This window comes from Monodelphis domestica, chromosome 2 (genome assembly GCF_027887165.1).
Source record: "Monodelphis domestica isolate mMonDom1 chromosome 2, mMonDom1.pri, whole genome shotgun sequence".
In the NCBI taxonomy this organism is placed as follows: Eukaryota; Metazoa; Chordata; class Mammalia; order Didelphimorphia; family Didelphidae; genus Monodelphis; species Monodelphis domestica.
In genome coordinates this window covers 451,023,564-451,042,905 of record NC_077228.1, presented here as the reverse complement: position 1 = coordinate 451,042,905, position 19,342 = coordinate 451,023,564, and the positions used below count along the sequence as shown (strand labels likewise).

Below are 19,342 nucleotides of genomic sequence, written 5' to 3'. Positions count from 1 at the left end.
AGAGGGAGGGAAAGAATCTGAACTACAAAATGTTAGAAAGAAATTGTCAAAAAATGTTTCTACATGTAAGTGAAAGAACATTTTTTCAGTTAAAAAAAAAAGAATGAAGTGAGGAGCCAGTGATATGTCAGGCTAATTAGAAATAAAGAGCACAGATAGATTACTTTCATTTTTAAACCACTGCCCAGTATTCTGGTGGATTGGATTATAATAAAAAATCATTCCCCTGAAGAAACAGAGCTGAAAGAATACCAAACCTTCAAAAAAGAGAGGCAGTTTTCTCTTCCACTGTCTCTCCAATTAGCCCATAGACAGCTCAACCACCTTGTTTGACATCTCCTGCTTCCTATACCAGGAAGCCTCCCCTTCACTGTAATTCAGGCTCAATACTTAGAGCCAGCCAGCAACTCATTGTTTTATTTGGGAAAACTATTTTTGTAGTTTTGTACCCCATGGCACATTCTTCCTGATGACTTTCTTTCAAGAAGAGGTATCCAGGATACTATCAAGGACATTTAAAACTAGAAAATGAATTGAGCTGTTCATCTATTGGAACAAGGGATTAAATATGGAGGCCAAGGGCTCCACCAATACCCATGACTTACTAAAGAACTAGGGGAAAGCTTTCAATATACTAAATGGACCTTTAAAGGTGGTACCATGGATAGGGCTCTGGACCTGGAGTCAGGAAGATCACAGTTTAAATCCTGCTTCAGATAATATTACCTATGTCACATATCTAATTATTGGGAAAGTAACTTAAATCTTTATGTCTCGGTTTCTTCATCTATAAAATGGGTATGATAATAACAACAACAATAAATGGAATAATTGTCAGGATAAAATGAGATATTTCTAAAATTGTTATGCAAATCTTTAAAATGATATAGAAGTGCTAGCTGTTGTTATTAATGGTTCAGCTTAGGAAGGCACAGAAAGTTTTATAAAACTAGGGGAGCAATATTTATCCCAATGAGATATCCACTGAAATACTGAAAAACAATACCTATTTCTGAGCTATTAGTCTTCTGAGTTATTTATTGGTTTTCATTATATGGCTATTGATATGCTCACAATGAAAAAACACAGCAAATTGTCTCATTTTTGTCTTTATATTGGCAGAATGTAGAATGGTGTTTGGTACATAATAAAAGTGATTTAACAAATACCTATTGAGTGATTAAATGCCCATTATGTACAAGAACTGTGCTAGGAACTGTCAATTGTCATCTATATCAGAAAGACTGTGGCATGAAGAAAGTCCACACATGCATTTAGTAATTAATAACCATTGATGATTAACTTTTTATTTAAGAAGTATAAATGCTTTCAATCCCCTTTAAAAATTTTTAAGGAAACAATCATTTGGAGTTTGATGTTTTTGTTTTTAGAAAAAAAAAAGTTGGTTTTCACTTTAGAAGCAAACAAAAGTATTAAATAGTGGGATTCTATGTTGAAGGTTTTTTAAAATAGAAAATTTCAGATATTAAGACAAGCTGTTTGAAAAAAATCTTTTTAGATAATGAAGCCCTTTCACCAGTTCTAAAACTATATGACATAGGTGGCTTCTTACATTCTGTATATATACAAGCCTAATTCTAACTGGTATGTACATTGTAGAGCTTATTTAATAAGAAGTTCTTTCAGGTTTTAAAACAAAGCCTTATATCGACAAAGATAAAACAAGATGATTTAGAAGTCCCACATCACATTATAGTGAATCTGGTGTTTTATTGAGCATTTTGGAATTCCATGCTGTTTGTTTTATTTTTGTTCTGTTTCAAAAAGATTCTTCCTTATGATTCCAAATATGAAATGTGAAATCTTCCCCAAAAATAATCACATTTCAAGAAGATGTTTGACTGTTCTTTTCAGATCCTTTCCTGTTCCAGTTTAGGCAAAGACATAATTCAAAATAAAAACTGTCCCTAAAGGACAGGGGTGGTTTTCATAGCATTATTTCAGATTGTGGCAAAGCTCATATGTGCAAGTCAGAAAACAGTGATTAAAATCCAGAAGCATACTTGAAATGTACTGCTTTCTCCAATTTTTAATTACATACATTTTTATTATAACTTTCTATTATTTTCCTTATAAAGATATTTTTGCTTCTTTATTATATTTACAGCATTTGGACTGTTAGATTGCAAATGTGGTGTCAAATGTAGTACTACTTTTATATGAATACTTATATGCTTTTTTAGTTAGTTAATTTAGGGGCAGTATGTAGTAGAGTAGAAATAGTATTGACCTGGAATAGAACTATTCCTTTACCAGTCATTTCTAGCACTGTGAGACTTAGGGAAGGTCATTTAACATCTCTGGGTCACAATTTTCCTAATTGTAAAGTTAGGGAATTGGACAGGATAACCTCTAAATTCCTTTCACCTTTCTATGATCTGTCCCCTACTCAATATTCCACCTAAGAAGTCACCCCATTTTCTCCTAGAATATTTCCAGTGTTAGGGAACTCATCTCTAACAGCAGCCCATCTTATCCAATTCTTATTCAGTCTAATGCTATAGATCCACATACATATATTACTTTATGCTTCTTTTTTATACTTTATTTTTATGAGGAACTCAGGTCTTCCTGGTTCTAATTTTTTTTTAAATTAACTGTGGGGTTTTAACATTTATTTCTATTACATGTTATCTTTTTAGATTTGGCCCATTTTCTCAGCCAATCAAGATCTCAGTATTGCCATACATTATTTTTCCTTTCACCTTAATTCCATATACAAATTTGGTAGACATGCCATCTGTACTTCCACTCACAATTTTTATTAAAATGTTGAAGAGAACATAATTAAGAATAGAACCTTGCCAGAAGAGCCAGTCTCCAAAGATGACCATTGATCCATTTACCAAAATCTTTTGTGTATGAGCTTTGCACTCTTTCAAATCCATTGAATTATACATTGGAACATCATCTTAAATAAACTCTAAAATGTTCCTTTCAGTTATATTCAGCTTTGTATGTAGTTATGTAAGAAATTAACTATATGATATGGTTTTAGAAGTTGCTGAAAAGGTTTTGTTACCTAAAAAGGGTTTTCCAAATAGCCCATCTTGTCTGAAATTTTAACATTAGAAATTCATTACTTTGAGTTGTGGGATTATCTTTTCTTATGATAATGATGGCTATCAGAAAATAAATATTAAAAGTTATATTGACATGTAATCTGGAAAAAATTAAAAATAATTACATTAAAGCTAGTCTTTACTCCCCCCAAGATAATAGCAAATTAGACTTAAACAAAATCCTGATTTTTAATACTTTTTTTTACTAAATACTCTTTAATACCTTTCCTTGTTTAATTTTTATTTATTTTTATATAATTGACTTTGACTATTTTTCCATGGTTACATGATTCATGTTCTTTTCCTCCCCTCCTCCCCCCTTTAATACTTTTCTACCTGCCCCTTCAGAACCTTTCTCTTCCTTTCTTCCTTTTCCACCTCTCTTTACAGCATTTGACCCTATTTATCTCCTGGATACTCTCTCATCCATAAATTGTTGTTGTTATTGGGGTTCTTTTTAATTTCCTCTCTTGTGACATTCTTCCTGTCTATCCAGCGCCTCCTCAGTTTTCTTTGTTGACCCTTCATCTGCAACATGTCCATTCATTGGGGGTGTTGAATATGAAAAGCAGATTGTGAAGAAATGACTTATGACTCCCTAAAGAACATAAACCACCCTTACTTTAAATGTAAATAGCAACAGCAGCCCCAACTATCCCATGGGAAAACTTACACATGACCACTGGCCATCCCTGGCATTATGCTAATTTCTTTATTCTATTGAGATTTAATATCTGACCTGGCCTAAGGGGATTGTGGTCATCTATTACTTTGTTCTGTTGCCAGCATACAGACTGGTCTAGTGAGTAAACCCCCCTTTTACAACCCAATTATTTCAATAAACCCTAATATATATAATCTATGTTGGCGTGGTCTGCTTCTTTCTTTGGAATCCAAGTATCTTCCCATTACAGTGAAATTGTACGTTTAGATGGTTTGTATCCTTACACGTATCCTCTAGGACTCTCTTTTGGTCCTTCTCTTTTTTCCTTTCACTTGGTGATCCATTAGCTTCCTTGAGTTCAGTTATTACACAGATGATTCATAGATCTATGTAACCAGCCCAAATCCCTCTCCTAAGCTACAATTCTACATTACTAGCTGTGTTTTTGACTATTATAAACTGGGTGGTCTACATGCATCCTAAAGTCAACATATCCAAAACAGAGCTCATTATCTTCTCCCCCACCAAAGCTTCTCTTCTTTTAAACTTCCCTAATACTGTCAAGGGTACTACCATGACCTGAATCTTCTAGATCTTCAGTATCATTCTCAGTTCCTTCCTGTGGCTCACTCATTCTCTCACTCCCCCAGTTCAGATCTTCTTTCCCTCCCTCTCCCTCTCCCTCTCCCCCCCCCCCTCTCTCTCTCTATTTCTCTCTCTCTCTCTCTCTCTCTCTCTCTCTCTCTCTCTCTCTCTCTCTCTCTCTCTCTCTCTCTCTCTCTCTCTTCTGGACTATTTCAATAGCCTTCTAATTATCTATACTCAGTTTGATCACTCTAATCCATCCTTTACTCTGTTGCCAAGGTGATTTTTTCCTAAATCACAGGCCTGTCCATTAACCCTCTCTTCAGTGAGCTCCACTGATTCTGTCTTACCTCCAAGAACAAATATAAACACCTTTGTTAGGTATTTAAAACTTTTTTATATCATCCCCACCTTTCTATCTTTCCTATGTTCTTATAATTTACTCCTTCTCTCTCTTCTTGTTCTCTATGATCTAGCTACACTGGCTTACTTTACATTCTTAATACAAGACACTCATCTTCCATCTTTGGGTCTCTGCAGTGACTGGCTTTTCTGCCCTCCTCAACTCCATTTCCTTTTCTCTCCAGATTCCTTCAAGACTCATTTCCAAGCCTACCTCTTATAGAAGACCTTTGCCATTCTCCTAAAATGCTCACGGTTTCTCAAATTATCTTACATTTATACTGTATCTTGTAGGTACCTAATTATTTACATGTTATTTTCTGTATTAGAATGTGAATACCATGAGGCTAGTGATTTTAACCCCCTTTTTTTGTAGCTGCATGGCTTAACACAGTACCTGTCATATAGTAATAATAAGTTAAGAAATGCTTGCCAACTGAATTGCTAATTGACATCTTGTCTGCCATTTACTCAGCCTTGTTCTCATCTAGATTTCAGTTTATTTTCCCTGAAGTGTCATCATGATAGGATAGAAATACTTTGTAAAGATATTACATTTTAATAAAGAATTGAAATTCCTGGTGCTTTGATAAATTGTAAAGGAGATGGTAAGGTTATGACTCTTGTAACCAAGGGAAAATATTCTAAATTGACTAAATAAAATTAGATAGATAGATAGATAGATAGATAGAGGGATAGATAGATGGATAGATAGATAGATAGATAGATAGATAGATAGATAGATAGATAGATAGATAGATAGATAGATAGATAGATAAAGGAAATGTTATGGGACAAGAAGGCTGTTCTATCCCCATAAGACAGCTGGTACCCTACTAGGAAAGATTAGCTTCCTAATAATTATTTAACATCAATTCAACTCATCAGATTTAGGAATTACCCACTATGTACAAGACACTGGGAGAGACTCTCAGGATACAAAGATGAAAAATATCTTAGTTCCTACCTTTTAGTAATGTTTAGTTCTACAGATATTATATATAATATGTATTATACATAATACAATATTCACAAATAACTACAGTTCAAGTTGAATAAGAAATGCATCTGGGAGGAGTGAGAGATCACTTCTAGCAATGTGAATTAATTTGTCAGATTCTTTCCAACTTGATAGGAATAATTTTTGGTCTGATGAAGAAAAGGAAGAGAAAAATATGCTACCCTCTCTTTCTTGGGGAGTATAAGGAGGAAGATTTAACAAATATGGACAGTACTCTGGAAGGCAAAGTTGAAGTATGTCAGAAGAAAAAATTTATCTGGCCATATTTTTTCCCCATCTTACATCCAGAATATAGCAAAATATTTTCCTCCTGACTACTTCATATTCTCATCTCCTCAGTTTTTGAAACCTATCAAAGAGAGCAACCCTAAATTGTCTCTAATACTTTGTCTAAGAATAAATGCATTCTCCAAGATCAGTCTTATAATCACCCCTGAAGCAAGCCAGACAGTTCCAATATATCCATTTGGGAGATCAGAAGTTACTGTAAGAGAGGCCTTTGGTTTCCAAAAAATCTGTGGTGATTTTGATTTCATCTTTCTGGAAAATTCAATAGCAATTGAAGTGTGTATTTTCTTTCAAGAAAAGACTTTTGGAATTCTTTGTATTGCTGGAGTACTTATTTGTAAATGCCAAATGCAGTTCACAGGGCTTCCATTTTTGTTATTATTTAGGAGCCTCTAGGGAATATTTTCTTAAAGAAAATGTCAGTTGCTGTTTTAGAGTCTGTGCTTTAATCCTTGAAAATGTAGCTTGAAAATACAGCATTTACAAGTTCTTTTTAATTATTTTGCATCTATCTAATCCACAACCAGAAGATGCAGCTAATGCCTCATGACAGCTTTTAAAGTCAAGTTGGATTTGTCTTATGATTCCTATTACTATATCTAGCAAAAATAGCATGTCTGAAGTTCTTCATGAGAGAAAGAGTCCATTGTCTCTGTCAATATCTTTTTTAATTTCAGAATTACCATCCAAGGTTTTCATCTACACCTCCCAGATTTGTGTCATTCAGCTCTACTTTCATTAAACAATTTAATTAAATGTAGATGAGAACATGATGAAGAGCAGGATCTTTTTTTTTCATGTAGTCTCCAGCTTATAATTATAGCATATAGGGCTAGAGAGCCCATGGAAGGTCACCTAGCTTGATCCTCTATCTGAAACACAAGGCCCTTTTTCCAATATCAAAGAAAAATGGTCATCCAGACAATCATTAAAGTCCTCCATTTCATTCACTTGATCATAGGGTGGCATAGTTTTGAGTTCATTCACATTCCTTGTCACTCTTCTCTTAATGAGTTCCAGTTTGACAATGTTTTCCTTAAAAATGCCATTTAAACTTTAGAACAATGCTTGAACCTCTCTCTCTCTCTACTCATTCCATATATTATTTTTTCCAATCACATGTAGAAAAAAATTTTTAAATCATTGCTTTCTTCCTTTTCACAATCCAAATTCTCTCCTTCCCTTTTCTTCCCCTGCTCACAGCAAACAATCTGATATGTTATTTCAGTGTTGTTATGCAGTACAAATTCCCCTACTCCTTATGTTGTGAAAGAATACATATATTGCACATGTAAGAAAAACCTCATGAAGGAAATAAGCCAAGGAATGACATGGTTCTGTATACATACTGTGATGGGGTTTTTTATGGCTATGAATAGCACTTTTTTTCAAATGAGCCCCTTGGGTAGTCTTGGATCCTTATATTCTTATAAATTTTACTCTTCAGTTCTCTGAATATTTGTGAAATGAGGCCTTTAACAGAGATACTTGAAATAAAAAATTTCCCAGTTATTTGTTTCCCTACTAATATTGATTGCACTGGTTTTATTTGTACAAAATCTTTTTAATTCAATATGCAAGGATTATCCATTTCACTTCTTACAATGTTTTCTATTTCTTATTTGGTCACATATTTTTCCTTTATCTGTAGGTTTGACAAATAAACATTTCTGTGTTCCCCTAATTTGTTTATGGTATAGCCCTTTAATTCAAGATCATGTATTCATTATGATTTTATCTTGTTTTATGGTGTGAGATGCTGGTCTGTGCTGAGTTTCTACCATATTGTTTTCCAATTTTCACAGAAATTTTTGTCAAATAGTGAGTTTTTTCCCCCAAAAGTTTAGATTTGGGTTAGTATGGACAGCTACTACTGTGTAGTGATTATTAATCTATTCCATTTATTCATTACTCTAGGTCTTAGCCAATAGCAGATTATTTTGATAATTACTACTTTATAGTACAATTTGAGATTTGCTAAGGCCATACTTCCATCTTTTGGGGTTTTTTTTAGTAAGTCCTTTGATATTCTTGACTTTTTATTCTTCCAGATGAATTTTGTTATTATTTTTTCTAGCTCTAAGAAATAAGTTTTGGAAACTTTGATTGGTATGGTGCTTAATAGGTAAATTGATTTAAGTAGAATTGCTATTTTTATTAAATTGACTCCAACTATTCATGAACAATTAATGTTTTTCCAATGTTTAGGTCTAGCCTTATTTGTGTGCATAATGTTTTGCAATTGTATATATATAGTTGCTGAGTTTGTTTTGGTAGGTAAATTCCCAGTTATTTTATATTCTCATCAGTTATTTTAAATGTAATTTCTCTTTCTATTTCTAGCTGTTGGACTTTGTTGGTGGTAAAAATAGAAATGCTGATGAATTATGAAGATTTACTTTATATCCTGCAACTTTGCTAATTAATTAATTGTTTCAATTAGTTTGTAGGTGATTCTTTGGGCTTCTCTAAGTACAGGATCATATCATTTACAAAGAGAGATATCTTAATTTTCTCATTGCACATTCTAAACTCTACAATTTGTTTTCTTCTCTTATTGCTATAGCAAGCATTTCCAGTATGATATTGACTAGCAGTGGTGATAATGGGCATAATTGCTCCATCCCTGATCTTACTGGGAAGAGATCCAGCTTATCTACATTACAGATAATGTTGTTGATGGTTCAAGATAGATGCCATTTATCATTTTAAGAAATGCTCCATTTATTCCACTGTTCTCTAATGTTTTTTATAAGGAATGGGTGTTTATTTTGTCAAGTGCTTTTTCTGCATCTAGTAAAATAATCATATGACTTCTGTTGCTTTTGTTATTGCTATTGTCAATTATACTAATAATTTTCATAATGCTGAACCATCTCTACATTCCTCGTATAAAGTCAACCTGGACATAGTGTGTGATCCTTGTGATATATTGCTGTAATATCTTTGCTAGTATTTTATTTAAGATTAAGAATTAAAGATTTTTGCATCAATATTCATTAGGGAAATTGGCCGATTGCTTTATTTCTGTTTTTTTTTCTCCTGACCTTTCTATCTCTGCAGCTTTCACATATGTTCCCTTATTTCCCCTGATACTGCCATTACCTTGCTGCAGGCTCTCAGTATCTCATCACTAGACTGTTATAATAGCTTACTGGTATGTCTACCTGACTCAAGTCTCTCCCTGTTTTAATCCATTGTTCACTCAACTGTCAAAGTAATCTTCCCAAAGCATAGGTGTGTTGATGTCACCTCCTTTACTCAATAAACTCTGATGGCTCCTTATCACCTTCAGGATTAAATATAAAATCCTTTGTTTGACATGCAAAGTCCTTTATAACTTCCACATTCTTAAATTTTCTAGTTTTCTTATATCTTACACTACCCTCATGTTCCCTGAGATCTATTATTTAATAACTATTTGTTGACTGACTAGAAAGGAACTTGGAAATTAGCTACTTCATAAGGATTTTGTTTTTGAGCTAAAGAAAATGAGTCTTGGGCCTTGCCTAAAGTTAAACAGGTAGGCAGTGACAGGCTCAGAACCAGAACTTGCTCCCAGTTTAATGTTCTTTCAAGATCCACAGAGGTTATTCAATCAATCAACATTTATTAACTATTTACTAAATGTTGTGTGCTAAGTGCTGGGTACACAAAGAAAGACAAAAGACAGTTTCTGCTCTCTGAGTCTAACAGGAGAGATATGCTAATAACTATATACACCCAAGATATATACAGTGTAAAATGAAGGAAAGGACATCTCATGAGGAAGGCATTGGAGAGATAGAGAAAAACCTATTGCAGAAGGTAGAATTTGAGCTGGGACTTGAAGGAGACCAAGGAAACAAGCAAGTGGAGACAGAAAGGGAGACCATTCGGAGAAAGGGGAATAGCCATGGGTTGGAGTTCTCTGCACACTTTGATTCCAGGATGCTACCAACTCCTAAATATCTTTAATAGGAATAATCCCTTCCCACCAAATTCTATTCTGAGAAGAATGCCAATGAGAAGGCACAGAGAAAGGAGATGAGATGTCTTATGAAAGGAAAAGCAAGAAGGCCAATATAGCTGGATCTTCAATTACCTAGAGAGAAGTAAAGTATAAGAAGACTGGAAAAGTAGGAAGGGGCCAGGTTATATAAAATTTTATATGGAAAGGAAATAAATATTTATATATGACCTACTCTGTGTTAAGCACCATACTAGGTAGTTCTTACAAATATCTCATTTGATCCTCACAGCAACCCTATCATGTAGATGCTATTAATTATCCCCATTTTATAGTTGAAGAAACTGAGGCAAAAAAAAAGGATAAGTGACCCACCTACAGTCATGCAGATAGTGTTTAAAGCTAGATTTGAATTTAGATATTCCTCACTCTAGGCCCAGCACTCTATCATGCACTACTAGCTACCTCCAAGGACATAGACTGTTATATTTGATCCTGGAGGAAATGGAGCCAGTAGAGTTTATTAAGTAGGGGAGTGACACAGTCAGAAATGCACTTTAGGGAAATCCCTTTGGCAGCTGAGTGGAGAATAGATAGATTGGATTCGGGAGGGACTTGAGGGAGTAAGACCATTAAGGTAAGATTATTATAGTTGTCCTAGCAAGAAGTTATAAGAATCTGAACTAAGATGGTGGCTGTGAGTAGAAAAAACACTTATCTGTACTGTCTGCACACTCTCTCATGGCTGTTAAGATAGCCTCTCTACAACAGTATAATTGTAAAAGATCCTCAGAGTCGTTATAGTCCAATTCGGGATCCTGAGATGGCCAATGTGCTGTATTGTGCCCCTGGGTTTTGTTGACATGAGCAATTATTTTTTTTTTCTCACGATCAGTTAAAAAAGCCTGTAGCAAGTTTTCAACGTCCTTGTAAGACGGATTATACTGAAAAAATATGTCTGTCATCTTTTTTGTTTCTAGAAAGGGATCTTGTTCACATGTGGGGATATTTCATGTAAATTGATTTATTTCTTGGGGAATAAATGGTATATTGTGCCTTAAAGTCACCACATCCCCATCACATCCTATTTCAGGTACTTCTCTTAGAAGAAACAAACCTCTAATTGAATTTGGTACCTGTGAGTCATTTTGACTAAGACGAGTTTCTTTAGAAGGACGAGATTTCCTTTGGGCTGGAATTTGGTTTTGTGTAGGAGAAGGAACATGAGAAACTGAGATTGTAGGGGAAAGGTCTTAGGGATTAAATTCAGCCAAGATTTGCAGACCACTAGAGAACAAGTCTGTTAACTGAGCTATAGGGAAGGTGTTTTCCATCTCCATTTCAGGGAAGGAAATTTCCTCATTTAGAGGTTCAGAAACAGTTCTGTCAGGTCCAGACCTGTTTCCGGTGGGGTGGATGTTTGCTAATTGATCCTGGAAGAAACATTTTAAATTATCCAATTGGGCTTATATTTTAGCTTTGGAATTTTGCGTGTTTTTCTGAACTTCAGCTTCAAATAATTTTTTTATGTTAGCATCTCTAAACATAGTACAGTACAAAGGAGTACTGAGGAGTACAAAAATGACATTATCTAATAATATAAAAAATTGGAGGTATGCTGAATTCCTCAATGTCCCTAATTCTTCAACTGCCATATAAATGTCGAAGAATGTAGTATTCATTTTTATGTGTATATTTAATTATTTTCCTAGCGGGCTTCACAAAATATGTGGGGAGCAGGACAAGGCCAAAACTCTCTTTAGGTCCCCTTCACTCCTAATTAAGAGTAATCTAGGCAGTTGTTCCCTGAGGGAAAGGGGATTCATAGTTAAACAACTTTCCCAGTCCTGCCACTTTGGATTTAAAAAAAAAAAGGAAAACAGATGATTCTATCTAATTTAAGGAGAGAGGGGGAAAAAAACCAAAAAAACAAATTTACTTACCTCTACAGCTGATCAAAATAAGCTATTAAAAGGGATGTTCACAGTAGAGAAAAGGTTTAGGAAAGTTAATAAGATTGAGGGTATTTCATCACAACCAACATGGTCAGCCAGAATCGTAAAGGATAATTTTAGCGTTGTGATCTAAATTATATTAATTGGTCACCATGGATATCCCAAATAATAAAATAAAAATATCCAAGTCAATCTGAAATTTTATGGTGATTTAATTAATATAGTGGAAAGAAATTAAGAAGAAGGGAAAAGGAAAAGGTGTAGGATTTTCTCCTGCCTGCCTTGTGCGGGGTAGGAAGATTAGGGGATCTAGAAAGTAAGGGTTTGGAGTGTGAAGGAGGAAGGAGTCTGAACTCCAAGAGGGCTCAGCCAAGATGCCTGAACCTGAATTAGCTCAAGGGCAAACTTACCGCCAAAACCCAGACAAATAGCTGCCACCACTCCAGATATCCAAGATCTAGCCAGAGCTGCCTCTCTGGAGAAAGAGAGACAGCGGACAGGAAGCCCCAAGGGAAAAAAAAAAACCTATAGGACTACCTCCCTTTCCTGGTCTCCTCCACACCAATCACAGCCTAAGCTTGACTTAGGACAGCCCAGGGGTCTGTCAGCTGTTTCTGATTTGTCAATTTCTCTATTAAAGGCCATCCTCCTAAACACTCAATCTTCAAGCATGTTTACAGACATTCCTGATTTTCTATACAAAGTAGGGTGGAGTAATGCAAAGTTCCAAAAACATCCTTGATGTTGTCAGAATAAGCATCTTCATTGTTAGAAATCAGGAGATAGCTAAATCCAATCTTCACATCTCTTCAAGATCACCCAAAGATTTCTTAGTTCCTAAGAAAGATGATCTTTTCTTAGTCCTCATCTTGCTATAGCTTTTGACATGTCAACTACACTATTTCTGGACACTCCTTATTGTTGGTTTCCTCTTGAGAGCAGTAATCATATTTTTGCCTTTCTTTGTACCCTCCAGTGATGAGCATAGTTTCTGGTATATAATAACACTAAATGCTTTTTGGCCCAACTGATTGGCTGGAAAGGCAGTGCTTCCCTTTTGGTTGTCTTCCCATCTACATTTCTATTGGGTTTTAGTCTTCTTTGTTGGATAGTGTGGAAATGGAGATTTTAACCCCAGACTTCAATTCCCAGAAGTCCCTGGTACTTCCCAGAATTCCCTATAATCTCCTGGGTCTCCACCTAGACGAGATCACAATTTATTATTTAAAGTGCCCTCTGCCTCTCAAGAGCTCTCTTCCTCTACTCAGAGATTGCAACAAGATGTAAGTAAATTGTGAATGGGCTAATCAGCCCTAGACACATGTTTTTCTTATTTTGTATTTTCTTATTTCCTTGATTTCTAATAATCTTAACAAACCTCATAAAACATAATACTTTTAGTAGAGAAACTAATTTAACTGTTACAATAGTCAGTTTCACCCCAAATATCCCCCAAGACTGTCTTGAGCAATATCATTTCTCTATTCTCTCACCTTGGTGATCTTAACAACTCCCATAGATTTAATTATTATCACTAGACATATGACTTCCAAGACTGTATATATAGGCCAGATCTTTCTTTTGAACTCTAGTCTGGCATTAATAGCTGTCTATTGGATGTCTCTACTTGGATGTCTTATAGGCTTCTCAAATTCAAGAAAATAAATTTCATATTTATCCTTATTCCCATCTGTCCTCTAAACTTTCCTATTCCTGTTGATTGCACAATTATCCATTAAGTCACACTGTTTCAAAATCTTGGGCTCATCCTTGACTTCTCCCTTTCCTCCATGTGTCACCTCCAATCAGATGCCATCTTATGTTTTTTATTATTTAAAAAAATTCAAACCCATATATATTGTCTGTCTTAAAAATAAACACTGTGTATTGGTCAAAGCAGAAGAGCAGTAAGGATCAGGCAATGGGGTTTAAATGATTCATCTGGGGAAATACAGCTAGAAAATGTCTGAGGCCAAATTTCAACCCAAGACATCCCATCTCTAAGCTTGGCTCTCAATCCACTGACCCACCTACCTGCCCCAAGTTGCCAAGTCTTATAAATCTTACCTCCAAAACATTTTGAGCATCTGTCTTCTTTTCTCTATTCACAGAGTCGTTATCTTAATTTAGCTCTTCACCATCTTTTATGTACAAACTGGGATAGGCTTCTAATAGGCCTTCCTATTTATAGATTCTCCTGTCAGTCAATAATCTATGTAATTGCCAAATTGATATTCCTAGGATGTAAATTTGGTCTTTTATCCACGTAGTTTTAGGTCTTCAGATACATCCCACAAAAGTCTAATTAAACCATGATGTAACTCAAATAATATAAATAGTTGTATCCTTTGGCTCCAAATTCCCCTAAAATTCTAGCACTAAGTCTCGGATTCTTGAATTTCTCTAAGCCTTTTGACTCTTGAAATGAGAGGAGAATGAAGTTAAAGCTAGATGGAAGGTCTATTCATGGAGCAGTTCCCTTTGCCACACCAGAGAGGGCACTATCTATGAGGAAATGATAATGTGGTTGATGATGAAGGGAGGAGGTGGTTAGTTTTCCAGGTGGTTGCCAGAGCAAGCTGAGAAATGTTTCAGGCAGGAGAGGGAATCAATAGTTGGGGATAGATAAGGGGTTTCATATAGTCCAATCCTTTAAAAGTCAGGATTTTCAATACTTTTTTCTTCTTTTTTTAAAAACCTTTACATTCTGTCTAGAAATCAAAACTATGTATTGGTCCTAAGGCAAAAGAATGGTAAGAGCTAGGCAAAATGGGGCTTAGATGACTTCACCAGGGTCAAAATGCTAGGAAGTGTCTGTCAGGTTTGAACCCAGGACTTCCCATCTCCAGGCCTGGCTTTCTATTCACTGAACCACTTAGTTATTCCTTTTTGTGTATGTTCTTGTGAATTTTCTTATTTCTAACTTTAAGTGGGAATGTTCAAAAGGTACCATGTTAACCCAAAGAACTAATGGAGGATAATGGAAAGTTGTGTCAGTCAAGGAAATTTTTTAAGCACCTATTATGTTCTAGGTACTATGCTAAGCTTTGGGGAAACAACAAAAGGTAAAAGACAGCCCCTCCTCTCAAGGAACACATTCTAATGGGGGAGATGACATGCAAACAACTATGTACAAACAAGTGATGTATAGGATAAATTGGAGATTATTCAGCAGAGGGAAGGCACAATAATTAAGGGGAATCTGGAAAGGCTTCCTATAGAAGATGTGGTTTTAGCTGGGCCTTGAAGGAAGCCAAGGAAATCAGGAGGCAGAAAGGAGGAGGGAAAGCATTCCAGGTGTGAGGGACAGGCAGTGAATATGCCCAGAACTGAAAAGTGGAGTTTTTGTTTGAGGAAAATCAAGAAGGCAAGTATTAATGGTTTTGCAGAATATAAGGGGCATGTAAGAGGAAGGTGTGTGGAGGGATAGCTGATGAAAGACTTTGAATGCCAAATAGAGGATTTTTATATTTGATCCTAGAGGTGCTTGGTAGCCACTAGAGTTAACAGAATAAGGGATGGTAGTAATGTGTTTTAGGAAAATCACTTTGGCACTGTGATTGAAGTGGGTAGAGACATGTGCCAGGGAGATCAATCAGCAGGCTATTGCAGTAGTCCGGGCACAAAGTGCTGAAGGTCTATGCCACAGTGGTGGCAGTGTCAGAGAGGACCAGGGGGAATATTTAAGAGATGGTAAAATTGACAGAACTTGGCAGCATATGGCATTTGGGGCATGAGAGGAGTCAAAGATGACACATAGTTTCTGAGCCTGGGTGACTGGGAAGATGATGTTGCTTGGACAGTAAGATGGAAGTTTGGAAGGGGGGAGAATTTAGGGGGAAATGATAATAAGTTTAATTTTGAACACGAATTTAAGATGTCTATAGAATATCCAATTTGAAATGTCTGAGAGACAGAGATGTCAAACTAGAGGTTGACAAAAAGTTGGAGCTGTATAAGCAGATCTGAGAATCATCAGCATGGAGATGATGATCGAATCATAGGAGTTAATGAGATTGCCAAGTGCAATAGTATAGAGATAAAAGAAGAGAGCCTAGGACAGAGCCTTATGGAGACATCCTATCCTTTACATGGATAAGGACTGAGCAAAGGAGCCTAAGAAGTAAGAGGAGAATCAGGAGGGAATATTGCCGCAAAAACTTTTAAGAGAAGAGATTCTCCAAGAGGAGTGGGTTATCAACAGTGTCAAAGCCTGCTGGGAAGTCAAGGAGAAATGAGAAGTCTATCAGAGCCAAAAATTAAGAGATCAGAACTTTGGAGAGAGCAGTTTCAGTTGAATGATGAGGTCCCAATCTATGAATCCTGTTCTTGCAATCCTGAAAAAACCCAGAACCATCAAAGCAGTTACAAAAGAGTACATCTTTAATCAGATCAAGGAAGAAAATGCTCTTATGGCTACCACACAGAGACCACCACTAGCACAGCCACCTTCCAGTTCTGAGACTCTGGGACAATGTCTCCCAGTAAAAACAAAACAAAACAAACAAAAACACCAGGAAAGGGAATTTCCATCTAACTAAAGAACTTGGGGTTCTATTTCTATCCAGGTAATATAACCAAAGAAAAAAAATTGACTGGTTACATAAGGGTCTTGAGAAAGAACTTGTAGCTCGAGGTTTGAGTACCTGGAACCGGCAAATACAGTAAGATAAACTAAAAAACAAAAAAAGTATAATTAAGACTTGACTTAATCTGCCTTTGCCATTCCAATCCGGGTTGCTCAGGGAGTGCTTGATGATCTATTGCTCAGTCTGGAAGAAGGGTCAAGTGAAGGAGTTTCTTGAAGGCAGTTTCCCAGGGGACAATGGAAAGGCAAGGCGGGGTTTCATAAATCAAGATTATCATTCTCTAACAGCTAACAAATGAAGGATTTTACACACATAAGTGCTCCATAATGTAGGCCGCCATAGTTACTAAGAGAAAACATGGTTCAAGAAGGAAGAAAGGCTCTGAAGAATAATGAAACTCCACTAACAAAATTACAAAAAATAGCAACATACTGGAAAATGTGAAAACCTCTAAAAATAATCCAAAACATTCAGATTAAAACATACCCAGGCAGAGTACAGATTTTCCAGCTCTGGTGTCACTCCCAAGAACCACTAGAAAGATATTGGAAAGATATTTTAGTTTAGTGAGATAAGATTCAAATCAAGAAATCAGCTCCTGAGGCACCAAGAACCATTATTAAACAGCACTTGCGTGCGATCTAGCAACTTCTAGAAAACATTGTATCCGGGCCGCCAGAGGCATTTCTTGACACAAAGTTGTATCAGACACCCAGAGGCAACCAGCGTTTAGGAGAATGTCGCTTTAGGGAGGCCAGAGTGGGTGAAAGAGGTCTATTCATCAAACTAAAAGAAAGCAAGTAAGGAAGGATTTTTTTTTTTTTGTCCTGGGGCAAAACTGAATTTAGAGAGAAGGCGGAGCTAGTCAGAATCACGTGCCTGAAGTGGCCCAGGGGGCGGGTTGGAGTCCGGAGAGCTTGGTCTGTTTACGGAAACCCTGCAGCGGAGGGGGTCTCCTGCTGCTGCGGACTTCAGGCTGTGGCTTTCCCCAAGTCAGGTATGTGGGACGTGGGGCGAAAGGTGGGGCACTAGCACATCCCTGGCAATGTGCATGCCCTGGAGCCGCTAGAGGTCCGGGATCCAGGTGGACGTAGGACGTCAACGTGGGCCCCCGAATCTTCCCTTGGCAGCCCTTTGGAGACCGTGGAGTCGAGGCTGAGATGGGTGCTGGTTCCTGCCCCTCTTCTCAGCCGCTCTTCTCCTTAAGGCTCACTCCTTGGGGGTGGAGGCGGGGAGGAAAGTCGGAAAACCTCTAAAACTGCTACTCGGAGAACTACTGAACTTGAAAAGGGCGTGGGTGAGGTGGAAGGGGGGAAAGTTAGTTTGAACTGTAATTTAACTTTGTTACCTTTCCTTTTATTGCTTGTCAAGAAGGTTAAAACAACGGAGACTTGTGGGGAGAGGATTTCCAATTATTGTGTATAGTTGGGGAATTTGGGGTTCTTAATAGCAAGGATTTTTCTTGTTTTTGAGGGGTGGAGCCTGGGGAAGGGAGTACTGTTCGGTATTTTCATCAAATTCCTGGAAGAACTTAAGGTATGGAAACTTCCTATAATAATGCAGATTGACAAATCTGTAAATCGTTATTTATAGTGTGAGAGGATCTGAGAATTTAATGGAACCGACACACTATTTAATTAGTTTAAATCCTTCACCTACTACCCAGTAGCTTTGTGACCCCATTTGGGCAAGTTAACCTTTATGGGCTTCGGTTTTCTCCTCACTAAAGTGAAAGGGTGGGAATATGTGATTTCTAATATCCCTTCCACTTTGCATAGTCTGTACTTCAAATGGAGAAGGCTAATTGTGATTGCTATTTAGAAGCTGGCTCTTAACTCTTAACTCAAATTTTAAAATAATTGAAAGAAAGACCACTAACCTTAGAGGCAGAGTTTATATTTCAACTCTGCTATTTCTGCCTTGTGCAGTTTTGGGGTGAGCTGCTTCGTTCATTCATTCAAAAACTGGGCTTCCCTATCTCGACAACCCTAGAACCCTAGCTGAAGTACAGGGGCTGCTCACTGGAAGATTCCATTGCTAATATGCTTGGAAAACTGGACCTGCTCCATTTCTTACCTGGGCCACTTTAATCCCTCTTTAAGCAATCTCTCATCCCCCTCCCATATTAATGTCCTAGGATGTATATAATTGGATTAACCCATTGCAACTTGGAACTCCTACTTGAAGAAATAAGCATTGCCTCAGTTACTCTGGTCATTGGGAATCCAGCCCTGCACCATCACATCCAACTACTTCATCTCTTTGGAAATTCCTTAAATTTCCCCATCCCCAAAATGAAAGTTTCATTAGACCTCTGAGATCCTTCCAACTCTATGTTTAAGGTTCTATGAAGTAAGTCTGGAGAACTCTAGGTATATCAAGAAGTTGCTAAGTGCACATTCAAAATAGTACTCTGTTGTTGCTTCTCCATACTTTTAAAATTAAAAAAGCAATATTTTCAACCATCTTTTTTGTGCCATCCCCTAGACATCCTAATCCCAGGCCTTATGCCAGTGTGCTCTAAAAAAGAGACTTGAAAATAATATTAATGTCTTATATTTGTATCACACCTTGTATTTTTCTCAGCATTTTGCATAGGTTTCAAAATCCTTAACCTTTAACTTGACTAAGGCTCTTACATAGCTTTTTCTCTTTTCAGGATTTAATACAATGAAGCCAGAAACATCTCGTATGTTCATTCTGAGTTCCCTTTGTTTAGCTTTTTATTGTTTGTGTACTGCTGACAAATTCTACAATAGGTAAGTTATTTGTGGAAATAAAATTTCAACTCGACTTCCCAGGATAA

General features: G+C 36.6%; 1 protein-coding gene across 2 annotated transcripts in view; it reads left to right on the top strand.

Moving 5' to 3' along the window:
- The window catches only part of RNASET2 (ribonuclease T2), a 112,467-nt gene that overhangs the window by 52,710 nt on the left and 40,415 nt on the right, over positions 1–19,342 (top strand). Inside the window, exons 1-2 of one of the 2 annotated variants that reach the window (XM_056819016.1) lie at positions 17,344–17,533; positions 19,196–19,295. In XM_056819016.1, the coding sequence (XP_056674994.1) occupies positions 19,207–19,295 (89 nt within the window). In that variant the 5' untranslated portion in view covers positions 17,344–17,533; positions 19,196–19,206. Of the gene's footprint in view, positions 1–17,343; positions 17,534–19,195; positions 19,296–19,342 lie in introns of those variants that run through there. The other variant, XM_056819015.1, reaches the window with a different exon arrangement.